At 38.4% G+C, this 27,109-nt stretch overlaps 1 protein-coding gene across 1 annotated transcript; it reads right to left on the reverse strand.

The window, feature by feature from the left end:
- Positions 1-363: 363 nt before the first annotated feature.
- SARAF (store-operated calcium entry associated regulatory factor) lies at positions 364-26,645 on the reverse strand. The gene is made up of 6 exons (XM_004428814.3): positions 26,397-26,645; positions 11,015-11,193; positions 6,962-7,379; positions 4,561-4,690; positions 3,760-3,914; positions 364-1,907 (listed from the first exon to the last, which is right to left on the reverse strand). The coding sequence occupies exons 1-6, from the start codon at positions 26,497-26,499 to the stop codon at positions 1,882-1,884; spliced, it is 1,011 nt and encodes a 336-aa protein (XP_004428871.1). The 5' UTR covers positions 26,500-26,645; the 3' UTR covers positions 364-1,881.
- Between the last annotated feature and the right edge of the window lie 464 nt (positions 26,646-27,109).

The following is a 27,109-nucleotide window of genomic DNA, read 5'->3' on the forward strand; positions in this document are numbered from 1 at the left end:
GTGAAGGGAGACATATATGTGGTGATGGACAAACAAAAATGTACAACCCAAAATTTCACAATGTTAAAAACCATTAAAACATCAATAAAAAAATTACAATAAATCTCTTAAAATTTCCCTCAAAAAAAAAAAAAAAGAGGAACACTCTAGTGGGGGTGGGGGGAGGATCTTGAGCCCTACAGCCTCAGCTTCTTTCCCTGGCTTCCTTCCAGGCAGCCTCTGAAAGAGCTTCAAAGAACACCCCTAGGGCTCCTGAGAGCAATCTGAAAGCCAGCAATTTAGTCAATGCTACATTCACTCATTATTTTAAGATTCCAATGACCTGTAATAACGTGCTCAAAAAATAGAAATCTGAACAAAGCATTGTAAGAACAGCAAATTTAATATGCAGATCACTATCACTGGCCCAATCTACAGCAGTTTTCAATTCATTTTTTTTACTTTTCTCTCCAAGTAAAACACACTCAATGCAAGATTATCAACGCCTGTAGCAAAAAAAAAATAAAATAAAATAAAACCCAAAACAATAGGCAAATGGGGAAAAAGACAATAAATAAACTGCATTATCTTTCATTCCATCTCCTTCTACTAAGGAAAATGGGGTAAGGATTTAGTGCAACATTCCTGAAAAAAAATTGTTTCCTCTGTAACATAAATTAAAATTTCTACCAAGTTTTACTGATAAAGAAAGGATAGATCTATACACAATACCCTTTCAACTACTCCCTAACTCACATTTTAAAGTCTAAACAAGGGTCTGTTTGTTTTCAAATGGTTTCTAAAAGGTAAAAATGAGACTCTCAGGTCACAGAGCTTAACTAAGAGAGACTGTGCCATCTTTGAGGGGTCAGGGGTTTGGAGATTTAATTTTTTTTTTTTTAAAAAGCAATTTTTTAGCAGAGGCCTTCTTCTATACCATTTCTAAATTACGTTTTTGAAAATATTTACCAAATGACTGGTAGCTAAGGCAAGACTACCACGCGAAATTATTGTTGAGGGAGACAGAATTTTATGAACCCCTTTTCCATTGGGAAAAAGGGTAAAAAAGTAACACCAATTAGCGTCAGGACTGTTAGAAAGAACAAGAATAAAACCCGTTTGTTTTTATTTTTTCTGTCATTTTAATGTAAGATTGAAACAGACTGCTACAACAATATTTGAGATTCCACAGAGAACTGCATGCTTTTGCTGTTAAAAAACCTTTGTTGAAGCATTCGAACTTCACCTCTTGAGAAATAAATATGGAGGTTTCAAGCATTTTTGTCAGCACACAATCATTCACAACAATCTTCCAGATACTGACTTTCTACCTTTTCCTAACAAAGGTAATTCTCACTTACTAGAACCCCACCACCCACTGAAGGACTCAAAGCTCCTGAGCTCAAAAGTGATCAAAACCCAGACATTAGTATAATTAGTAGTCCAAAGCTCGGTTTAAATGTTTGAAGACAGCAAACACCAAGTAATAAAGAACAAATAGATTATTATTGTTTCTATGAGGTAATGACTCAACTAAAACCATCTAAGATGAAAATGTTCTGTACTCAGTTCCTATTGGTATAAAGCCTTCATTCTTAACGCTTCTTATGGCATCACAGGTTTTAGAAATCAAACAATACATTTTCAGCATTCCACACTTTCAAAAACTATAATATACATCTGCATGTTACACTAACATACAATTCTCTACATAAGCATTTTGTCAAATATCAACTCTCAGCCTCAAATAACAGAATACAAAAAGCTATACAGGACAAAACACCACAGAACTTTTGAATATGCCCTTTCCCCAGTTGTTAGCAGGTAGCACTTTTTTTTAAGAGAAAGTGATGAAAAATCAGAAATTTTGCATCCAATGTGTGACTTCAACTTTTCACTTTCTTATCGTCTTCTGGTACCACCATATCCTAGAACGAGAAAAGTAAAACTTATATTAGTTTTTTTAAATGCATTAGAATTGCTTATAAAATTACAACAGTAATACATGTTTATGGTTAGCAAATGAGTAAGAGACACATGAGGAAAAGAGAAAATGAGCCACCAGGTGGACCAGGGCTCTGCAGGACACAGTGCATCACCTCCCCACAACAGCCCTCCGAATCATCTAATCGTCATCAAGTCCACTACACTCACACACACTTGCTGCAAATAACTTTTAGTCAGGAAACCAAAGATGTGTTCTATGGCCGGGCCAACGTGGCACAGGCAATACTCAAGGCCTAAGCCAAAAAGCAACAACGCCAATGGAGCCTAAGCCACGCCCTGCTACCTCTCACAACTCCAGCAGTGAAGAGAAGTAATGTGGGGAGGGTTACGGTCTTTCAATGGTAAACGTTACTTAGTTACTACACACACATACACAGAAACACACAGATGCGTGTACACGCAGACACGCACACACACACATGCTGACACGTTACAAGATGACAAGTCTTCCCATCTGGAAAGTCAATTTTTTTCAGGTTTTTCTTTAGGTTATTTGGTAACATTTTATGATTTTCTTCATATAAGTCCTAGTTGATACTTATGGCGTTTTTTTATAATTTTTGTTTTCACTAAGAATGAGTTTTCTTTAGTCATGTTGAGTCCTATGTAGTTATATTTTTCTATATCCTCCCAACCACTACCTCCCTTTTGCTCCCCAAAAGTAATCCCTTTCTTAACATGTAACACCATAGGTTAGTTTTGCTTGTTTTCAAACACGTATATTTATAAAATATGAATGTTGGAATCATATTGTATATATTCTTTTGTGTCTGGCTTCTTTCTTTACATTTGACAGATCTACCCACATTACTGCATACAACTGTTGATTCATTCTCACTGTTGCACAGTATTCCACTGTAGGAACAGAACTCAATTTATTCACCCATTTTACTGCTGACAGATATGTGGGTTTCTACAGTTGGAGGCTATTATGAATAAGGATGCTATGAGCATTCTTGTACTCATCTTTCAGTGTGCACGTGTATGCATTTCTGTTGCTATATGCCTGAGAGTGACACTGCTAGGGCTGGAGTATGCTTGCATTCAATTTCAGTAGGTAATGCCAAACAGTTTTTCAAAGTGATTGTATCAATTTATATTCACACCAGCACTATGAGAATTCCACTCTTAAATTTCAAAACCTACTTTAATATATTTTTCTATCAATTTCAAGAATAAATCATTCTTCTATAACTTCCGCCTGCTGAAGACGACAAATCTAATCCACAGCAATCTATTACTGCTCATCAGCCACCACCTCCCGCTCTCTGCTAATTAGCTGTATGTTTAACTCCAAATAGCCATTTGTTTTTTATATCTTTTCTTTTTACAAAATTTTCTTATAACAAATAGCAATAAACATTACAATCATATTTTTGACAATTATTTAAAGTATGGCTCAATATATTTTTTATTGAGTTTTACTGAATTTAAAAAGTTCAAACTTCTACCTAGAAAATTCTGTTTTAGAGCTTAAAGGATCCCTAGAGATCACATGTGGAAACCAACGTCCAGGAAGGTTTCAGTTAAAACCTTGGTTAGTGGTAGACGTGAGTCTAAATCAAATCTTTGTCTAATTTTTAAAGAATAGAAGTGAGAGGAAAGAATAAATCTGAATTATATTATAATATCAGTTAATTATGCAATTAATATTTCTGGTGGGTATACCAAGTAAAACCATGACTGTTAAATACATAGTTAATCATCTCAAGTTCCCAAACCATTTCTGTACTTACTGCTATGTAATAGGAACTGCCACAGTGTTGCTCTTACCTGATGCTGTTCTGGTTCTTGTCTCTGAGCTTGAATACGCTGAATAGCCCTCTGAGCCTCCGCGAAGTGGCGAGTAAGCACGGCTATTCCACGTGCTGGAGGATGAGGGAGGATGGGATGGGTAGTACCACGAGTCTGAGAAGGGTGTTGTTGCTCTATCAAGACATATCAGTGCGTTAGGCCTTCCTGTGACTATGATTTTTAAATACCTTCCTATTCCTAAACAATCAGAAAAAAATCTTTATCAAGTATTTTTTCCTCAATGTTCTGGTATATTAGAATTAACATGAAAAACTGTTTTATATTTCTGCCATTGCTATGGGCACTGCTGTGAGGGAAGAAAATGACAGGGAATAAAGGCTCTTTCTTTCTGAATTCACACTCAAAATCCTTTAGATTTTAAGTTTATTAAACTACCATTGATACTGAAGACATTACAAAATCTGGTCCCAAGCTCTTTCCAGCCTTGCTTCTATCACTCTCCTTCCAAACCAGACTAACTGTTCCCCAAATGTCATGTTCTTTCCTGCCTTCTTGCCTTTGACTTTGATGTCAAGTCAACAGTATTTTTCCAATCTCATATCTATAACGATGACATACGAAAGAAAATAACATATATAATATTGATCAAAGCACATATAGTGTACTTTCCTCATCCCCGGAGAACCTAACTTAACGAGGTAATGTCATCATAATTTATTTTCCTTAACAAAGCCAAATCCAGTCAAACTGTAAGCAAAACAAAGAAGCCCGTAATGAAAAGTTGAATTAAAGAGCAAGTGAGATAAATGCAAAGCCTACCTATTGCTGCCAAACAAATATCCTAATATTCCTCCAGTCCCCAAGCCAGTCCAGAACCCTGGTCCTGAACTTCCATATCCTTGTTGCCCCGTGAAAGCACTGCCAAAACCAGAAGCTGCCCCATGCGGTCCTAGAAATAAAAATGGTTTATTACATATCCTCACTTAAACAAAACATAGCCTATAAAACCAAAGACAACATGACATTTCAATTATTTCACCTCTACTACTTATTAATAATACTCAAGCCTCAACTTATAAACAAGTTGTATTCAAAAACTGTATTCATTAAATACTGGTTTATAACTAAGGAGTGCCTTTCCCACAGACATGGAAAAGGAGGGATATATTTTAGGACAGGGGAGGATGGTTTCTTCCCATAAGGTCACATTTGCCCTGCTCAAGATCAGCTTCTAGAAGATGAGCCTACTTGTCAGAGTTACTTCTTTTCTGCATTGTGAACATCTCTAAAAGCTCCAGGTGACAGCTGTACATGAGTGTCTAATGGAGGAACCCAAGTGGAGGCAGCCAGGTATTTGTATCAGTTGGGAAGTCAGGTCTTAAAGGGACCAAAAAGTATCTTCTGCTCAGAGGAAGTTTTTTTTTAAATATACAATATACATCATGGAAAGTATGCTAATCTCATTTGTACATAATAAATTTGGACATATGTACCCATGCATGTAACCACTACCCACACCAATAAAATGTTTCTAGCATCCCAGAAGGCTACCTCATGACAATTCCCAACAGATACTCACCCACATCAGAGATAAGCATTATTCTGACTCCACCATACTTTAGTTTTACCCATTCCTGAACTTTTTATAAATAGAATCATAGAGTAGGTACTTTTTTATGTCTGGTACATCATTATGTCTATGAGAATCAACCCCTACCACTGCACATATCAGTTTTTGTTTTCTTAAACTGATGTATAGTATTCCATTGTGTGAAAACAATCACGATTAGTCTCTTTCTAATGTTTATGGACATTGTATTTCCAGTTTTGGGCTGTTGTGACTAAAATGACTAAGAACATTCTTGTGCATGTCTTTTTGTACATACATGCATGCACTTCTCTGAGGTACATATTTAGGAATGGAATTGCTGGGTCTTGGGATAGGTGAATGTTTAGTGTTAGTAGATATTGACAGTTTTCCAAGGATTTTATTATTTTAATTATTATTTTTTTTATTATTTTATTATTATTTCCAAGTATTTTAACTCCTACCAGCAAGTTCCAGTTAACTACATCCTTGCCATTACTTGGTACTCTGTCTTTTTAATATTAGCCATTATGGTGGTTACATGGTGGTTAATAATGAACTCAGTGTGATTTCTTTTTTTTGTGAGGAAGATCAGCCCTGAGCTAACATCCATGCCAATCCTCCTCCTTTTTTTTTTTTTTTTTGCTGAGGAAGACTGGCCCTGAGCTAACATCTATTGCCAACCCTCCTCCTTTTTTTTCCCTTTTTCTCCCCAAAGCCCCAGCAGATAGTTGTATGTCATAGTTGCACATCCTTCTAGTTGTTGTATGTGGGACGCCGCCTCAGCATGGCCGGATAAGCAGTGCGTCGGTGCGCGCCCTGGATCCGAACCCGGGCTGCCAGTAGTGGAGTGTGTGCACTTAACCGCTAAGCCATGGGGCCGGCCCCCTCATTGTGATTTTAATCTGCCTTTTCCTGAAGACTAATGATGCTGAACACGTTTTCATATCTTTATTGGACACCTGGATATCTTCTTTTATTATAAAATGGCTGTTCAAGTCCCCTGTCCACTTTTAAAATTGGGTTGTCTGTCTTTGCTCGGATTTGTGGGAGTTCTTTATATATTCTAGATACACGTCCTTTATTGGAAATATGTTTTACAAATATTTTCTCCGAGTCAGTGGCTTGCCTTTTCACTCTCTGTCTTTTGATGACTAGACATTCTTAATTTAAATAAAGTCTAATTTATCCATCGTTTCTTTTATGGCTGGTACTTTTTGTGTTCTAAGAAATTTTTGCCTATCCCATGATCATGACATATTTTCCTATGTTTTCTTCTGGAAGCTTAATTGTTTTACCTTTTATGTTGAGATCTTTAATACTTAATTAATAAATTTTTGTTTATGGTGTGAGATAGAGTTCAAGGTAAATACTTATTACTAAATCTGATCAAGTTTTTCTGATTAAGAGGATTTACAGTTTAATGATGTATCTTTAAAACAGTAATCACAATTATCTTTATAGAGAAACAGAACAGAAGAGGTAAAAGAAGTTGAAAGTAAAAAAAAAAAAAAATCAGAAGACAAATCTGCTTTGGTTTCCCAATGTAACTATTTTCTATTTCAGAAACCAACACAGGATTCACTACCTCACCATCTACCCTACTTATTGCCATTGCCTTGGGAAACATACCTGTGAACTCAGACTTAAAGCCTGCGGGAGGGGGTCCTGCTGAGTTGGTGAATCTCTGATAATGATGGGAATATGGAGGATACTCAGAATATGGTGGAGGAGAATCTTGACCATCACTAAGGAACAACTTATAAACTCCAAAGGCAATAGCAAGTAGCACCACGATGGTAATCAATCCACTGATGCCACAGGAATCTGGGGAGTACAACTTATTATAATAATTAGAGAAAGAGTTAAAGCCATGGTTTTTTCCAGATTCTCTCAATTTCTTCAGGCCAAGTTCTGTGTAATCTAAGTGATACTCCAAGCCACAGGAACCTCTTAGTACATACTGGTCTTCAGAGGATTCATAGCCTTCACAGCTCACCACAGTTTTTCCAAATTTGTATGCAATATCTAAATCGGTCTTACATTCCCACTGTGAAGAAAAGTAGAAATAGGTTATTAGAACCAGAAGATTTTTTTTCCTTTAATAATCTATTATTTGGGCTATATAGCTGTCATGAAACTGCAAAATGAAGTAAGAGAACGACAAACAAAATTCAGGACAATGAGTGTTTCTGTGTTGAGGGGAAGGCAAATCAGGAGCTTCAAAGACACTGGTGATGTTACTGTTCTACCTAGGTGGTGGGTACACGAGTGTTTGTTTTACTACTATTCCTTATTCCATATATACATGCAAGGAAATCTTTTGTACATATTAAGTATTCTATAACTTATAAATTTTAAGCAAATTTTTTAAATGTCAACTTTTTGCCACCTCTGTTCAAGATGCTGTCTTTAAAAACAGAGGGTTTTTTCAATGTTAAGGCTCAAAAATCAGCATCATAGATGAAGATCTGGTAGCTACATATAGCATCAGAGATAGTATATCACCTTCTGATAAAAACTGTCTACACAAATTTTATAAAACCATGGACTAACTTTCCAGGGTCCTAACCTAGTCTCTCTTAGTCTGGAAGTTCCACTGACAGGTGTCCACCATGGGTGACCCAAATGGTATTTGAAATACCAGTGGCATAGCTTTCAGCATCACAGCATCATGCAGCCACCACAGCATAACAATTAACAAATGGGTGGGGTGGTTCCCTGACCAGGAAACAAACTCAGGCCTCAGAGGTAAGAACACCAAATCTTAACCACTAAAAAAATGCAAAAAGAATCCACACTAGCTTCAAAAATTTCCACCTTAAAAAAAACTCAAATTTAGTTTAACTTTTATAACTATATTTTGAGCTGAATGGTAATATGCTTCTTTAACAACATTTAAAGAGACTCAAGCTAAAATAGATTTGATTGGTTCTACTACCTTTCTGTAAGTTTTTGGACAAATTATCTTCCTCTCTCAAACTTCAGATACATTATTTTATTTTTTTATAACAGCTTTATTGAGATATAATTCACATACCATACATTCACCCATTTCAATGGTTTTTAGTTTATTTACAGTTGTGCAACCATCATCACAATGTTAGAATATTTTCATCACCCCAAAAAGAAATCTCGCATCCATTAGCAGTCACTCCCTACTTCCCCCTAAATCTCCCAGCCCTAGGCAGCTACCAGTCTGTCTCTATGGATTCCCCTATTCTGGACACTTCACATAAATAGAATCACACAATATGTGGTCCTATGTGACTGGCTTCTTCCATTTAGCACAATGCTTTCAGGGTTCACACATGTTGTAACATGTATTAGTACTTCATTTCTTTTTATGGCTGAATAATATTCCATTGTATGGATATACCATATTTTGTTTATGCATTCATAAATAAAGGACATTTGGATTGTTTCTACTTTGGGGCTATTATGAATAATATAAATAAACATTTATATACAAGTTTTTGTGTAGACATATGTTTTCATTTCTCTTGGGTATATACCTAGGAATGGAATGACTGTGGCATATAGTAACTCTATATTTAACCTTCTGAGGAACTGCCAGACAGTTTTCCAAAGTGGCTGCACCATTTTACATGCCTAACAGTAGTGTATGAGAGTTTCTCCACAACCTCACCAACATTTGTTATTATCTTTTTGATTATAGCCATCCTATTGGGTGTGGACTGATATCTTGTGGTTTGACCTGTATTTCCTTAATGGCTAATGATGCTGAACGTTTTTTCATGTGTTTATTGGTCATTTGCATATCCTCTTTGGAGTCATGTCTAGTCAGATGTTTTTCCCATTTTTAAATTTGGTTATTTGTCCTCTTACTGAATTGTAACAGTTCTTTATATATTCTAAATCCAAGTCCCCTATGAGGTATATGATTTCAAAAGTTTTCTCCTATTGTGTGGGATGTCATTTCACTTTCTTGATGGTGCTCTCTGAAGCCCCCAATTTTTGTGTGTGTGTGCGTGTGTGGGTGTGTGTGTGTGAAGATCGGCCCTGTGCTAACATCTGCCAATCCTCCACTTTTTTTTTTTTTTTGCTGAGGAAGACTGGCCCTGGGCTAACATCCATGCCCATCTTCCTCCACTTCACATGGGACGCCACCACAGCATGGCCTAACAAGCGGTGCATCGGTGCGCGCCCGGGATCCGAACCGGTGAACCCCAGGCCGACGCAGCTGAGCGCGCGCACCCAAACGCTTGCACCACCGGGCCGGTCCCCTCAAATTTTTTAATTTGGATAATATACAAATTTTTTTATTTCGTTGTTGTTGCTACTCTATTTTATTTTTTAAATAATTTTATTTGGAGGAAGATTTATAAGCTTGCTGATTTAGGTAAATAAAACAAGCTAAATCTCTACTGGTAGTTCATGTTAATTGTCATTTCCTTAATAGTGTATACTAAAAGTGGCTTCTAATTACTATATTTAAACTCTTGGAACTGAAAGAGGCTCTCTCCTGCTACTAAACATAAGTCAGTGTATGATATCCTCTACAGTTCTTGGCTCATGCTACTCTCTTCTCTATCTCTTCAGCTCTAAAAATCTTATCCTGCCATCCTAACACAGCACATATCTTCTCCTTTAAGTCTTCCCCAATCCCTCCAACTGGACATGACTTTACAACACTTTGCTGGCATCTACACGTAATCTGAGTGCTTGTCTTATCTCTTCTACTAGGAAGAGAGTTTCTTGAGGGTGGGACTCCATCTTATCATTTTTGTATACTACAAATTTAATATACCTTTAATGAATGACTTCACCATTAGTGTCTTTTTTTCTATCAAAACTGTAAAAGTAACTTAAAAGTAAAATGAAAGTGGGACTTTTGCTCTAACCTGATGAGTCTGTGATTCAATTAACAATACTGGGGAAAAATGTTGTGAAATAAGTATCATCCAGTAAACATGAACTCTCTCTCTGAACTGCATAGAGCATGCATAAAGGTTGTATCAAACAAGAATATCATTCTGATGGAAGGGGAAATCATCAACACAACATTCTTGCCTAATGACCAGACATCTCAAATCCTTTCTGAAAGCAGGCAGAATACAAAGTAGAAATATATTAATAGTGATTTAAACTGAATTTATTTAATAAACTCTATTCCATTTCTAAAGCATATTAAACTTCAAGGAAGCGTTCTGCCCTAAGTATAAAATGCCAGGGTCCAAAAGACAACAAATAAAGCCCACTGAAATGCTTTCATTCAGAAGTCATCACCCTCAGTTCTACAGCAATTTTAAAATCAAGTGTTTGAAGCACAATAGGGATACATGTACTCACACTATTTACAATCTATGATTCCTGACCATCTTAACTTTATTTCTTAAGGGTAGGTTGGTATTATTTGAGGAATGACATGAAAATTACAACCAGAAGAGATCCTCTATCCCAACCCCCAAGTATATAAAAAGTTATGATAATTTACTAACTTCTTGGAAGAAATTTATGGTACAAAAATTACAGTGAATATTTCTAGGCTTTTAAATCAGTTCATTTCTTTTGGAGGATGTTCTGCCAGAGAATTTATATTTATATATTTTAGGTTAACCCGAGATTTTATATATATGCTTCCAAAAAATACTGACGATTGACCCCATAAACACTTTATTGAATAAAAATTCCATTTAGACTGCCATCAACATAATGTATTACCTGTACATCATAACCATCCCAGCCTTTGTTCTGACACTGTATGACTTTTGGGGTATAAGAATCACATCCAGCTGTGCCTCCAACGCATTTCAACTGTGGGATCGGATCCAGCCTTCGGGAGGTGGTATAGCGGTCATAGTGGAGGGTAAGAGCTTTTACATCCCGCAACAATATTCTGTCTGAAACAGCAAGAACACAGATGAACAGATAGTAAATATCTTGTCAAACATAGAAAGATTCATCCTAATAAAACTCCTGGCACAGGAAATACTTTCAAATATGTTTTTCTTGTCTTTTGAGGAGATGAGTAAGAAGAGAAGATGAAATAGTTTCCCAAAGCCACCCCAACAATGCCCAGGCCTTTTGCACAAAGTTCAGATGGTCACACCTTTAAAGTTTCTCTCCATTTCAGGCTGGATGCCTCCCAAACTGCTTCTATATTACAAGTTCTACATAATTTTTACAAAATCAGAATAAAAAGTTTATTAACGTGAAAGAGTGTACTATTATATGGTAACATTCATGGTTAATTAAAATGGCAAAAAATATACACAAATGTTTCCTGAAGCACATGTAATGACTTAAATGTCTGTCAACAGGCAAATGGATTAATAAAATTTTGGCCTATTTGTACAGTGGAATATTCTACAGCAGTTAAAATGAGTGAACTAGAACTCATGTATCAGACTAGAAATAGCAAAAACATTTTAAGCAAAATGCAAGCTGCAGAATGTTTAGTATGATAGCTTTACATAAACCGTGAAAACCAGCAAAACAGTAACATATTTTTAATGGCTATACATATATGCATATAGATACATAAAATGATAGTATGAAAACATGCACAGGAATGATTAAACACCAAATCCAAATAAGCATCTCTGAGGAGAGAGAGAGAAGAGACTTTAGCTCTATCACTAATGTTTTATTACTTTGGGGGAGGGAGACGATGGTTTGCTGCAAATATGATAAAATGTGAAGATTTAATAAAATTGGGTGGTGAGTGCATTACTATTCACTGTGCACTTCTGTATGTTTAAATATTTAAAATATTTCACAATTTTAAAAATTAAAAATATTTAAACTGGGGCCGGCCCCATGAGCAGCGGTTAAGTGCACGCTCCACTGCTGGTGGCCCGGGTTCAGATCCCAGGCACACACCGACGCACCATTTGTCAGGCCATGTTGTGGCGGCGTCCCATATAAAGTGGACAAAGATGGGCACCGATGTTAGCCCAGAGCCAGTCTTCCTAAGCAAAAAAAAGAGGAGGATTGGCATGGATGTTAGCTCAGGGCTGATCTTCCTCACAAAAAATATATATATATATTTAAACTACCTCACAAACTGAAAATCACATTGACAAAGAGGTTTAAAAATAAGTCAAAACATGGGCCGGCCCTGTGGCTTGGTGGTTAAGTGCGCGTGCTGCGATGCTGGCAGCCCGGGTTCGGATCCCGGGTGCACATCGAGGCACCACTTCTCTGTCCATCCTGAGGCCGAGTCCCACATACAGCAACTAGAAGGGTGTGCAGCTGTGACATACAACTATCTACTGGGGCTTTGGGGGCAAAAAATAAATTAAAAAATCTTTAAAAAAAAAATAAATAAAATAAGTCAAAACAATGAAATAATGTCTAGCATTCATGTACATAAATGAATTTTAAAGTGTTATTGGGGAGTGACGTCAGCATCATGGTGGAGTGAGCTGTTCCCTTAGTCTCTCCCCACTAAAACACAAGGAAAAGGACATTCATTAACCAACAGAGGATATCCATATAGCACAACAGGACTTCTGAGAGATCCACGCAGCCATATGTCTGAAGGTGGGGGTACTGGATCCCCAGAAAGCAGTGGAAGGAGGTAAGCAGATCTCCTCCCCACACCCAGCAGCAGCAATCTAGGATGTGGGACCTCATGCAGTGGCTGATGCGTGACTCTGAGAGGAGACAGGGGGACAGGCAAGCCTCAGTCGGAACGCTTTTGCTCTTGGAGTTGCTTTCCAGACCACGGGAATGCTCCACACTGAGGCGGCCCCACCAAGCTGAGCAGCCAAGGCAGGCCACCAGTGAGTGCAGAGCAGGATCACGCACAGGAAAAAAAGCACTCCTCCCCACCTCTCACCAGGTGCACCACCTTAGCCAGTCAGCCAGGGCAGCAGATCCATGCCAGAGGGCCTACACCTGTGTGTGTGAAGCAGCAGGAGCCAGCAGGCAAATGCAGATGGGCCCTGTTGGAACAGCTTCCAACAGACGAGTACAACTTCCATCAGATGTGGGTTCAGAAAACACAGCTCCTGCCCCCCTCAGTGGTGGCAGATGGAATCTGCAACCAGATACTACCACTATGCACCAGAAAAGGGTTACTTCATCAAACACCATGAAGAAATATATTAATGCTCCAGAGCAGAAGGAAAATGACAAGTCTCAAGACCAAGCCTTAAGTCACAGAAATTTACAAATGACAGAGAATTCAAAATAGTTACCAGAAAGAAATTCAAGGAGTTACAAGAAAACACAGAAAGACAGTTCAATGAACCAAGGAATAAAATTAATAAGACGGAATTCTTCACAAATGAGACCGAAACTCTTAAAAAAAACCAAACAGAAATGCTGGAGTTGAAAAACACAATGAATGAGACAAAAAACTATCTAGAATCCTTAAAAAACAGAGTTGACATTATGGAGGACAGAATTAGTAATTTAGAGGACAGAAATATAGAAATGCTTCAGGTAGAGGAGGAGAGAGAACTAAGACTAAAAAGAAATGAAGCAAGTGTCCAAGAAATATCCTACTCAGGAAATGCAACATAAGGATTATAAGTATTCCAGAGAGAGAAAAGAGGTAGAAAGGAGGAGAGAACTTGTTCAAAGAAATAATAGTTGAGAACTTCCCAAACCTGGGGAAGGAGCTGGAATTACAAGTAAATGAAGTTAACAGAACTGCTAATTCTATCAATGCAAAAAGACTCAGGGACCAGCCCCCTGGCCTAGTGGTTGAGTTTGGCGTGCTCCACTTCAGCGGCCTGGGTCCATGGATTCAGACCCTGAGCACGGACCTACACCACTCATGAGCCATGCTGTGGTGGTGACCCACACACAAAATAGAGGAAGTCTGGCATAGATGTTAGCTCAGGGCTAAACTTCCTCAAGCAAAAGAAGAGGAAAATTGGCAACAGATGTTAGCTCAGGGCGAATCTTCCTCAACAACAACAAAAGAAGACCTTCAAGGCATATAGCAGTAAAATTGGCAAAAGTCAATGACAAAGAAAAAATATTAAAGGCAGCAAAGCAGAAGAAAATAACCTACAATGGAACCCCTATCAGGCTTTCAGTGGATTTCTCAGCAGAAATCTTACAGGCTAGGAGAGAGTGGAATGATATATGCAAAATACTGAAAGACAAAAACTTCCAGCCAAGAATACTCTATCCAGCGAAACTATCCTTCAGATATGATGGAGAAATAAAAATTTTCCCAGATAAACAACGGCTGAAGGAGTTCATCGCCACAAGACTCCTCCCTACAAGAAATGATCAAAAAATTAGAACAGAGACACAAATTATAAATAAAGAGAAAACTGAGAAAACCAACATAGAAAATCACCAAATTGAAATGGCAGTCAGAAATACACAAGATGAGAAACAAGGGAAATACAGAACCAGAAAACAAGAGATAAAATGGCAGTATTAAGCCCTTATATATCAATAATCACTCTAAATGTAAATGGATTGAATTCTGCAATCAAAAAGACACAGAGTGGCTGGATGGAATAAAAAACAAGACCCAACAAATTCTGCCTCCAGGAAACACATCTCAGCTCTAAAGACAAACACAGACTCACAGTGAACGGATGGAAGACGATATTCCAAGTAAATGGCAAACAAAAGAAAGCAGGTGTTGGGGCTGGCCCAGAGGCAAAGTAGTTAAGTTCGCACACTCCGCTTCAGCTGCCCGGGGTTCATGGGTTTGGATCCTGAGCACGGACCTACACACCACTCATTAAGCCATGCTGTGGTGACATCCCACATACAAAGTAGAGGAAGACTGGCAGAGATGTTAGCTCAGCAACAATCTTCCTCAAGCAAAAAGAAGATTGGCAATAGATGTTAGCTTAGGACCAATTTTCCTCACCAAAAAAAAAAAAAAAAAAGAAAGCAAAGCAGGTAAGCAGGTATTGCCATACTTACATCAGACAAAGCAGACTTCAAGGTAAAAAAAGGCAATGAGAGACAAAGAGGGACAGTATATAATGATAAAAGGGACATTCCACCAAGACGACGTAACACTTATGAATATATATGCACCTAACACAGGAGCCCCAAAGTACAGAAAGCAACTATTAACAGACCTGAAGGGAGAAATTAACAGCAACACAATAATAGTAGGGAACCTCAACTCCCCACTTACATCAATGGATAGATCATTCAGACAGAAAGTCAACAAGGAAATAGTGGAATTAAAGGAAAACCTAGACCAGATGGACTTAATAGATATACATAACGTGTTACTGGAAAATGAACAGTCTTCCTACTGATCACCCTTGGGTTCTGATCGAACATGTTCTAGACTGGTTCACCCAACATCCATTTCACCCTCAAACTCAAATGCCTTCTTGCAAAGCTAAAAGAACCCCAAAACCTCTTGCAGCTACAGTTCCCAAAAGTGATTTCAGTTCTGCCAACCACAGGGACTCAAGCAAGGTCTGGAGAGCAGACCTTAAACTTAGATTTAAGTGCTCTGTCCTTTGGCTGGCAAGCACACTCATGGGGGCTCCAGGTTTTACTGACAGTATAGCCTCCAATTCCCTATATTCAACCAGTCAAATTAGCAGAATTTGCTGCCTCACAAATTTCACTAAAACTACAATAAATGGATTGTTTTCATGATGTGAACAAACAAGATCTGGTAAAGCAGAAAAGCAGACGGCAACAACTTTGGAAGGTAAAAGCAGATGGACCGGTAGTCAGTGACTAGACCTAAGTAAAAGTCAAATGCCAGACCAGCAGGGGGAAAAACTGAGAACCGGCCTGACATACACAATAGGAGGAAAAGTGCTAAAATAAGCACTACAAGGTGAAAGCTACTTGAGAAGAAGCTACACCCCCAGATCCTCTCTTCAGCTCTATGCTGCTGCAAGTGCCCCTCCTCCATCCAGGAAAATGTCTGGAGACTTACTCTCTGACAAGGGTAAAACTGAGGGGCTCTGCACTGGGGGGTATCTGGCACATTAGAGGCCATGGGTATAAAAACATAACAGGGAGCCCAAGTAACTGTATGCACTCTGAATGCTGAAAGCATAGACCTCTTTCCCTGCATGGTTCACAAAATGCTAGCAACCATTCCCTTGCCCTCTGAATGAGAGACTAGAAGTCTATTCCTTTTGTAACCTAACCAATAAGAAATGCTTAAACATACGGACATCAAGAGTGTCCCCCAAAAAAGAACCACCCAAGTAACCCTACAGTCACCAGGTCACCCTGCAGTAAAGTTCAAAATCCAAAAGCACCAACCACACACTGATGGCTTCCAATCACCTTTTTGGTTCATACCCTTAACCATGAGGAGACAGCCAAGGATTACTAAAAATATAAGGAAAGCCCCTAACATGGAATATAGCAACCAGGACACAACAAAAACAATTTGGAGGAAAGAGAGACCATACACGGAGAAGAAAACTTAAAAAAAAAAAAAATTTAAGTTATGATACCCTCAGAGAGACAAAGGAAAACATTGTATTCATAAAATAATCATTTTTAAAAGTAACACAGAGAACAAAACAAGAGCTCCTGGAAATTAAAAACAGGGCAGCTGAGATGAAAGACTCAACAGAAATGTTCAAAGTTAACAGTAAGAAAATCTCCTAGAAAGTAGAGCAAAAAGATGGAAAATAGGAGGGGAAAAAAAAAGTTACAGGACCAGTTCAGGAAGTCCAAAAATCCAACAATGATTCCAGAAAGAAAAAGCAAAGAAATCAGATGGGACTAACTCAGTGATAGAATTCACGAAAAGTTCCCACAACTGAAGGATGTGAATTGTCATACTGAAAGACCCAAGAAATACCCAGGCCTCAAAGGAGACCCACAGAAAGGCATATCATTGTGAAATCTTAGAACACTGTAGACAAAAATTGCCAGAAGAAAAGAGGAAAACCAGGTCACATACAAAAGAAAAAGAATTAGAAAAGCTTCCGATATCTCAAAAAGAAGAAGAAAATAGAGAAACCTCTGCAAAAACTCTAAAGGAAAAAAAATGGCTAGGTATAGAATTCTAGATTGTCACTCAGGCAGGAGGGTAGAAATTTTCAGTCATCTGAAAGGTTTCAAAATATTTACCTCCCAGGTATCCATTCTCAATAAAATACTGGAAGATATTCACCACCAACAGAAAAAACAAATAAACAAAGAGAAAGACATGAAAACCAGAGAAGTAAAGAAAAAGTAATGGTATACAGAGGGACAAAGGGAACCCCAAGGAGAATGATGAATGAAGGTAGCAGGATGACAGCCAGAGGGCAACAAGTCCACACCGGAAGAGTACGTACTGCTCAAAAGACAGAGAGGAAGGCTGCCAGCAAAAGATCCCTGCTGTTACTGTACCATCTCTTTTAAACCTGAGGACAGAATGCCCAGGTGAACCTGGCTTTGGTTCTTCTCCATATTTGGTTTGCCTTGACCTGGAGTTGATGAAGTCCCTCCTCTTAACTTCATGTCTTGCTACTTTGGATCAGCTAAGGAGACTCATGTCACCGCACAGAAGCATTCTGGCTTTAACCTATTCCTGGGTGCTACAGACAGACCATGGTAAGCATAGAAGCAAAAGACACAGAGCAAGCTACTCCCTCTGACCATACTTCTGCCAGATGTTCAGTACCTAGACCACAAGAACCCTCGACAGATGTCCTAATTATGGTGAGCCCTACATCTCCATGTCCTTCCCCAGTGACTTCCTCAGATGGGGCTCTAAAATATCAGGAAATATGAAGCGAGAGCCTTTCTTTACCCTGCTAGAAAAACAGCTCATTAGTTTTTCAAAAACTTTTCGAGTTTTACCACATACGTGGGTAGAAAAACTAAAGTAAGAAAATTATTCATTCAAAAGTCAGGAAAGTAATTACCTCTGGGAAAAGGAATGTGTTTAGAAAGGAATATAGAGAATTTTTCTTTCTTTCTCTTAACTGGGTAGGAGTACATTGGTGTTCACATCATTATACTTCTTTAAACTCTACATATATGTTTTATTTATTCATCTTTAAATATATGTTTCACAATTTTTTTTAATCTAAAAGTAACACCTTTTCCTTTTGAAAAGTAAAACCCAGTCTTCCTCCAATTTCACATTTCTGTGATAAATAAAATTAACAGCCTGGTTAATATCTATTTCTTGCTTACCAAACAGATACATATACAGGCTTGATTTTTGTTAGTTTATTTTAATAAAAATCAAATCATACAGTGCACATTACTCCTCACATGGCTTCTTCACTTAATTATATATCATGGACATTCCCTCATATCAGTAGATACCGATCTTATTTATACTTATTTACCAAAAAAGAACTCAATAAATTTGGATTAGCTGAAACTTACCACATTCTCTCATCAAAATGCAATAAAATTAGAAACATAATTACATAAAATAATGTAATAATATATAAAATAATAATAAAAAGATGACTGAGGGGCCAGCCTCGTGGCGTAGTGGTTAAGTTCACGTACTCCGCTTTGGCAGCCCAGGGTTTGCGGGTTTGGAGCCCAAGCGCAAACCTACACACTGCTCATCAGGCCATGCTGTGGCAGTGTCCCACATACAAAACAGAGAAAGACTGGCACAGTTGTCAGCTCAAGGACAATCTTCCTCAAGCAAAAAGAGGAAGATTGGCAACAGATGTTAGCTCAGGGACAATCCTCCTCAACAAAAAAGATGACTGAAAATAAATTAATTGGAAAATAAGAAATATAACCTTTGTATCAAATGGATATCAAAACAAATTTAGAATTGGGTTTGCAAACTCAAATGCCTCCAAGAGCCAGTCTAATATCTAAAATATATGAACAGTCACCAGACAAAGGTGGCTAAGTGCAGGAAGTGGTAGGGCTTGTGGTAAATGGAGAATTCAAACACCAACTAAAGCCATTCAGGTTTTAAAATTTTAAAGTGATTCAGTCCAATTACAATATTTCTGCAAACTTCAGGTTCTGATATAAGTTTTTAAAAAAAAAAATCTATAGGGCACAGAGGAATATTTACAGACTAGATGTTTTTATTGTTTTTAAGTTGGACATAAATGAACTAGGTTTTCATGCTAAGAAATTAGGAAAAAAATCAAAACAAAATAAGAGGGAATAGAGATAAAAATCTTAGGATTTAAAAAAGTAGAAAAACTAAAAAAAAAGGGATGGTTCTTTGTAAAATAGATAAGCAATGCATAAAACTGCTATGTAGAAGACTACAAACTACTTCAATACATAAAATGTGAAATTCATAAATGGAAACTTGTATGATATACATAGATGGGAACCCCACATAGTTAATTGCCAATTTTCTCCAAATTAATCTATAAAATCAATGAAATCCTGATCAAAATACCAATGGAATACTTCTTTGAATCCTGACAATTGAGCCCAAAACTTAAATGTGAGAAGGTAGAAAAACTGAGACCATTTGAAAAAACCAATAACAACAGAGAAAGAAAATTTGGGCTACAGATATCAAAACATATAATTAAATCTATAGTAGTATGAACAGTATAGTATTGGCACAGGATTAGAAAAATTGATCAATGAAACAAGTACCCAGAAACAGAGACTCATGGGTATATGAAAATTTAGTATATGACTAGAGTGGCATTTCAATAGAGAGAAAAAAGAACAAATCAGTCAAAAAGTAATATTGGGGGGGGCCGGCCCCATGGCGCAAGTGGTTGAGTGCGCACGCTCCGCTGCGGCGGCCCGGGGTTCGCTGGTTCGGATCCCGGGCACGCACGGACGCACTGCTTGGCAAGCCATGCTGTGGCGGCGTCCCATATAAAGTGGAGGAAGATGGGCACAGATGTTAGCCCAGGGCCGTCTTCCTCAGCAAAAAAAAAAGGAGGATTGGCAGATGTTAGCACAGGGCTGATCTCCTCACAAAAAAAAAAAAAAAAAGTAATATTGGGACAATAGACTATCCATGGACAGGCAGGGGGAGTTAGATCCCTATCTCACACCATGTACAAAAATTAATCCCTGATGGTTAAAAACTTACCATAAAACATACAACAAATTAAAAATACTGGAAGAAAGCACAAAAGAATATGCTATGATCCTAGGATGTGGAAGGTCTGAAAAGCAAAAGACTGACCAGCAAGATAATGATTGTGGTTGATCAAATCATGCTCAATCTATGAAAATCCAAGAATTCATAATAATACTCAGAGAACACCAAAAACTCACTTGTCACTAGTTAAAGTGGCTACCCAATTACCTCCTTACTTTGAAAATTGGTAATTAAAGATTAAAAATTAAATATCCTGACTTTCCAGCAGGAACTGTAATCTGAAATAGCCTTAGTTGATAAGGGAAATCTCAACTTTACAGAGGAATGCCAGCTAATAAATTTAGAATAAACAACAGAATTAGAAAAATCATCATTTTAATTTTACAACCCCTAAAGAAACTCACTCAGACAAGGGTTAATTAGGTTTAAATTCATTAAGTGAATGTATATTGGTATGGTGCCAAGCAACATTACACAGATTACTTTCTAATCACAAACCAGAAAAATGTAAATTCACAAGGAAGAGATAAGGCCATTTTAATCCACTGGTCAATCTTAGCATAGCTAATGGTAGAACAAGTTGATATTATAGCATCTCCTATGATGGAGTCCCCAAAGTACTTAATATGAATCTAATCAATCCTTTGGATGTAACATCCAGTTAACTAGAAATACAAGGAAGAAAAAAACAAGCTAAAACAACACGATGAGAAAACAGAATATACAGAAGGTAGGATATTCTAAAGGACAACTGGCCCAATCCCTTTAGCAAAGCAGTAGCATGAAAAAAAGGAACTGTTCTACATTTAAAAAGACTTAAGGGAAAATATAACCAGATGTGATGCATGGTCCAGGACTGGGTCCTGGTTTGAACAAACTAGCTTAGACATATTAGGGACAACTGTGATATCTGAATATGTAATGGGTAATTAGCTGATATTAAGAAATTAGAATTAATTTTGTTAGGCGTAATGTTATTTTTACCACGTGGGGAAAACTTCCTTTTTTTTAAAAAAAAAAAAAAAGGTGAATACTGAAGGATTTAGTAGCGGCCTGTCATGATGCCTGTGATTTACATTAAAATGTTTCAATGTTTTTTTAAAAAGAGAGTTGAAATGAAACAAAGAATATTAAAAGATTCATAATTTTCATCGAAATTTAAAATATCTTTCCCAGAATTCCTCCAGTAGACTGACTAGAATGACTTAACATCAAGGGATTCTAGTAAAATTGTCACCAGCCATGGACCCTAACCAGCTTCTTTTGTATTGCCTAAACTCTAACCTTTTTTTGTGTTTGACCTAATTCTCTTGTCTTGTTAAAAGGTACAGATGTTCCTTTCTTTAGGATTTTGAGCTTATGTGGTTTCAACTATGTTCCAAGGAAGAAGCTCTAAGCGACAACCGCCCTGGACCCACCTGCTCTGAATCAGGCCAGACCAGTCCAGACCCCAACCCCAAGAATGACACCTGTACAGACACACAGAGAGTTGTACTAAAGTAACCCGCCCTCATTAACATCCTCAATTCTCCTCTTCTAGGAGGGTAAAAGTAGCCATTTTTAGATCATGCAATCTATGTAAAAGCATGATTTCAAACCAAGCATGTGCAAGCTTATGCTCACCTTGTGATGATGAAAACTTTCCCTCTGAATATTCATTTCCTACCCCAAATAAAGTTACCCACCTCCCCATGCTCGGGGAGCCATAGCTTTGTGAAATTATTCCCTATGGTCTCTACTTTCTTTGCTGCATGCTGCAAATAAAATTTTTGCTCTCTGAGGTGCAGTTTGATTTAACTCGCCAAGAAGAGGCTCACATTTGGTCAGGTAACAAAATGAGTATTTTGCTGTTCCAGTACTTACACGGAGGTAGACAAGGAGAAGAAAGTAGAGAATGCCTTCTGAATAATCATCCAATAGTGTCACACTTAGTACAAACAATAGAGGAAATAACGTTTTCTTTAGAGTCTCTGGACCTAAAAAATCCCAGAGAACTTGCCAAAAGACAACTTTGTTATAGTAAGTGAGAGAATTTGATAAAACAGCTAGATATTTTATCAATTACCAAAAGTCAACAGCTTTTTCTATACCTGTAATATCCAATCAGAAATGAAAATGGAAAGCCTATTCAAATTAGTGACTACATACATAAAATCTCTAGAAATAAACTAAAGATCAATATGTGATCTACATAAAAATATATATATATAAAATAAGATCTAAATAAATTTAATGCACTTCCAACCAGGAACCCAATTGGGCTTTTTTTTGTAACTGGAAAGAAATTATGTTAAAGGTCCTACGGAAAAATTAATGTCTATAAATAGCCAAAATTTTTTTTAAAAAGAATGCATTGCTTTACCAGATAATAAAGCTTACTGTAAAATTACTGTAATCAAAATAGTATGGAATTGGAACAGAAATAGACAAGGGAACTTGTGAAACAAAAGAAAGTCTAGAAATAAATCCAGATATATGTGGGAATTCAATATAAGATAAAGTGGGCTTTTTAATTTTGTAGAAAAAGGATGCCTTCTTTAATAAATGACACTGGCATCATTGACTATACAGCTGGAAGAAATCCACCAAAAGCTATATAAAAACTTAATTTCACATGGGCTAAAGATCTAAAATTTCCAAGAACTATATTAAAATAAAATATGCTATATTAAACCTACCTCCTCATACATAAAAAACTATAACAATGAAAATGTTCAAGGGTTTAGAAAATAAGAAAGTATTATTAAACTAAATAACAGGAATAACAATAACTTGAATTTATTGTGGCAAGGTTGAGATAATGCAAAGAACACTGAACTAAATTCCCATCACCAACTTGCTATATGACTTTGGCCAAGTCATTTAATTTATCTGTGTAGAAGTTTCCTCACCTGTAAAATTAAGACAATAATATCAACCTTACAAGTGGTTATGAAGTTTAGATATGATTTACTAAAATTATCTAGCAGAGTACTTGACACATAATAGGCGATCAAGTACGATAAATATTACTGAGAATGTTTAAAGAGCTATATACACATGGGGTATTTTTACCATAACCCTACAGCATCTTTCCTTCCTATCAGTCCTAAACAGCTGCTGTGTTTTGTGTCCCTCAAAATTCATATGTTGAAGCCCTAATCCCCAATGTGATGGTATTGAGAGGAGGGGCCTTTGGGAGGTGATTACTTTTAGACAAGGTCATGACGATGGAGGTGCCATGATGGAATTAGTGGCCTCATAAGAAGAGGTAGAGACAAGAGCCCTCTCTCTCTCTCTCTCTCTGCCATGTGAAGACAAAATGAGAAGGCAGCCATCTGCAAACCAGGAAGAGGGTCCTCACCAGACACCGAATATGCCGGCACCTTAATCTTGGACTTCCCAGCTTCCAGAATGTGAGAAATAAATGCTTGTTTAAGCCGGCTAGTCTATGGTATCTTGTTATAGCAGCCTGAACTAAGTCAAGGTCTAAGAACAGAATGCTCATACCCATTTATACCAGTCAAGGGACACACGGAGTTCCCTGAAGTCCACACTCACCAATCAAAATCCACTTGCAGGTCTCAAACTAAGATGAACAAAACCAAACTCCCCCAGACCTGATTCTCCCACAATCTTCCACGTCCACTGGTAACTCTACACTTCTAGCCCCTCAAATCAAAAACCTTTAAGTCATCTTTGTCTTCTCTCCTTCTCTCATCCCTACATCTAATCCATCAGAATATCATGTCAGCTCCACCTTCAAAACATGTGAGAAGAGACACCAACCACTCTCACCAACTCCACTGCTTCTCCCCTGACCCAAGCAGCACCACTCTTGGAACCTACTGCACAAGCAGCCTCTTCACTGGCCTCCCAGCTTCCCTGCTACCTCCTATAGCTTGTTAAAATACAAGTCTTAGCAGGTCATTGACTGCTCCTCTCCCTTCAGGTTTCTGAGCAAATGTCACCTTAATAGTGACTTCTTTCCTAACCAATGTTCTGAAAGTTCCTGCTTCTGCCTGCACACTCTGTCCTGCTTAGCCTGTCTTATCATTGTCCATACCACTTTTCACAATAAGACATGCTCTTTACACGTTTATTTGTTCTCTGTCTATTCCTCCTAAACAGACGTCAACTCCTTGGGGGCAAGACACTCTTGCTATATTTCCAAGACCCAAAAGAGTGACTTAAATATAAGACTAATTCAATAGAGAATTTTGAAAAGTCTTAGGTAATCCCTTTAGAATTGGCACTATTTTTTTTTCCAGACAAATTATTGCTCTATGTTAAAGTTGCTCTAAAGACAAAGTAAGTGCATCCAAAGTCAAAAAAAAAAGACAAATTAAGGAGTGATTATTGCTTCACTAAAGGACCTGACAAAATTCACCTAATAAAATACCTTTATAACACAGTTCCTCAAAGTAAATTTAAGGTAAGTAGAATTTATAAAAATTGATTGCTTTTTTTAAAAAAAATGTTTACTCTGCAAAACATTTTGGTGCTTTTTGTTCCAGAACAGTAGTTTTATAGAGTAGGTAGACTAAGAGCTACCAGGAAGCAGTTCACCATTAATTTAAATTTGCTTCCTTTTTTTTTAATTTTTTTTATTCTCCTGACTCTTCATCTGTAAACTTCCTTTTTTTATTTAAGAATTGATTGAGGGTTCAACTAATTAATGTTTCATTCCAGTTTTTTTTTTAAACAGCACACATTTTTTTTTTTTGAGGAAGACTGGCCCTGAGCTAATATCTGTTGCCAATCTTCCTCCTTTTTCCCCTTTTTTTCTCCCCAAAGCCCCAGTAGATAGCTGTATGTCATAGTTGCACACCCTTCTAGTTGCTCCATGTGCAACGGCGCCCCAGCATGGCTTGATGAGTGGTGAGTTGGTCAGCGCCCAGGATCCAAACCAGCGAACCCCAGGCAGCAGAGCAAAACTCGGGAACTTAACCGCTACGCCACCAGGCTGGCTCCTCATTCCAGTTTTTAAATTATAATTCTAACCAAAATCTCCTATTTAAATACAACTTTCTAGGAATACATAAGGAAGATGTACAGACATATAAATCCAACTTGGCTTTGTTAATAATTAATATAAAACATCCACACCAAATGGATTACTCAAAGTCAAGTACTTGCAAATAGCACCTTGTCTCTCATTTCAGCATTTAGGAATAACATAGGAAATTACAGAAATAAATCTGTTGTTTAAGTCCAAAAACATAGGCATTTTCTATCACCAAATCACAAATGCAATATTGGTACACTTTCCATGCCTTAACATTTTTACTCCCCAAACCAAAAATTATGTTTTGTTTAAAAGTCATTTTTCACATAATTCCAATTTAACAGCATGCCATCATTCATTAAAAAGAAATCTGTATGTATGTGTATATATACATATACTTATATACTAGTTACATGTAATATTATTGATTCCATAAAAGTTCTTTAGACAATTCTAATAACATAGTGATATAAAAGAAACTTTTCCCTAGAAATCACTTATTATGTACCACCATACACACAAAAAATAAGATGAAAATACTTTTTAAATTCTAGTGTAGAAAAACAACGGGAAAGCTGGCGTAACGCAATGTACTTCACTGTAATGGTCAGAATAAGAAGCACGAGTTCTGCTCACATAAACAGCACAGTCTGTGATTCTGCTAACCTGCCTGCAAGGTGTGCAGCCCTGTCCACTGTGACTCAGAACTGCCGGAGCCACGGCCTCTGTCAGCCATAGCAACAGGCAGCCATGACAACAGGCAGCGACGATGACATCAGACGGTCATGACAACAAAGCAGGATGCGCAGGTGAGGGTCGAGCTTTCCAGCCAGACTCAGGGATGAAGGCTGTAGCCCGAGAAAGGAGAAAGTGGACAAATTCTGGGAGTCCAGGGAAGGGAGACAGGGGATGTTAAGAACACAGAGTCGTCCCGCCCCGCCGACTCCCCAACAGTCCCCACTGGTCCCTTAGGACGTCTGGGAAGAGCAAAGGGGCCAGGCAAGGTGCAGAGGAGTGGAGAAGATGGAAATAAGGAATTAGGGCAGAAGGGCTCAAGGGGCGGCGCACGCAAACGGTCGCCGGCCGGGCCTCTCAGCGCTGGCTGAAGGAGGCAGGAAGGGGCGGGTGGCGACAGCACTCACCAGGGTCGTGCCAGCCCAGGGCAGGGCCTGCGATCAGCAGAAGCAAAAGGAGGCTGAGGAGAGGGCAGCGTCCGGCCGCTCCTGGCCCGCCGGCCGCGGCCATGGCGCTCGATGTAGATGGCGCGCTGCCAGGACCCGCGCTACGGACGCCCGCGCGCCACCGCGCAGCGACGCCGGAGCTCCGGCAGCGGGGAAAGGGAAGCCTGTCGGCAGATCCGCAGCCGCAGCGACAGTCCGTGCGCCACTCTCACGTCACTGCCGCTGCGGCGCGTGGGGCAGCCTGAGTGGACGCTGCTGGCCCCGCCCCTGGGGCTCCGCGCGGCGGCGGGCGGGGCCGGGGGCGGGGCGCCGCCGTTGAAGGCGGGGCCAAGGGCGGGACGCTGAGGCTGTGGGCGGGGCCGATGGCAGGCTGTCGCCCTGTTGTGTTTAGCAGTGGGAGAAAGTGAAACCATCGCAACGCGAATTCTAAGAAGTGTAGTCAAGTTATGTATTTCCAAAACCTCAATAACTTTCCCGATGGAAGTTATTGTGCTGTGTTCAACTTTATGTCTTCAGCCCCAGCATAGCGCTTGGCACATGATTGTGTTCTATTACCATTTGCTAAATCCAGAGAAGATTTGAGCGAAAAGTAGCATGGAAATGTATTGTCAGGTTTCAGACGCTCAAAACCTTTACATACATACTCTATTTCCTTGTACGTGGAGGCAGTAAGA

The sequence above is a fragment of the Ceratotherium simum genome, chromosome 28, assembly GCF_057802395.1.
Source record: "Ceratotherium simum simum isolate JZ-2026a chromosome 28, ASM5780239v1, whole genome shotgun sequence".
NCBI classification, from domain to species: domain Eukaryota; kingdom Metazoa; phylum Chordata; class Mammalia; order Perissodactyla; family Rhinocerotidae; genus Ceratotherium; species Ceratotherium simum.

What these genes read in the sequence shown, in the direction of transcription:
- SARAF (XM_004428814.3), bottom strand. Translation starts at nt 26,499, where the DNA reads ATGGCCGCGGCCGGCGGGCCAGGAGCGGCCGGACGCTGCCCTCTCCTC. An exon ending in CCTGGGCTGGCACGACCCTG is followed by an intron (nt 11,194 to 26,396) that starts GTGAGTGCTGTC and finishes TTGCTGTTTCAG; the next exon opens with ACAGAATATTGTTGCGGGAT. An exon ending in CTTTAAGTCTGAGTTCACAG is followed by an intron (nt 4,691 to 6,961) that starts GTATGTTTCCCA and finishes TTTTATTTCTAG; the next exon opens with GACCGCATGGGGCAGCTTCT.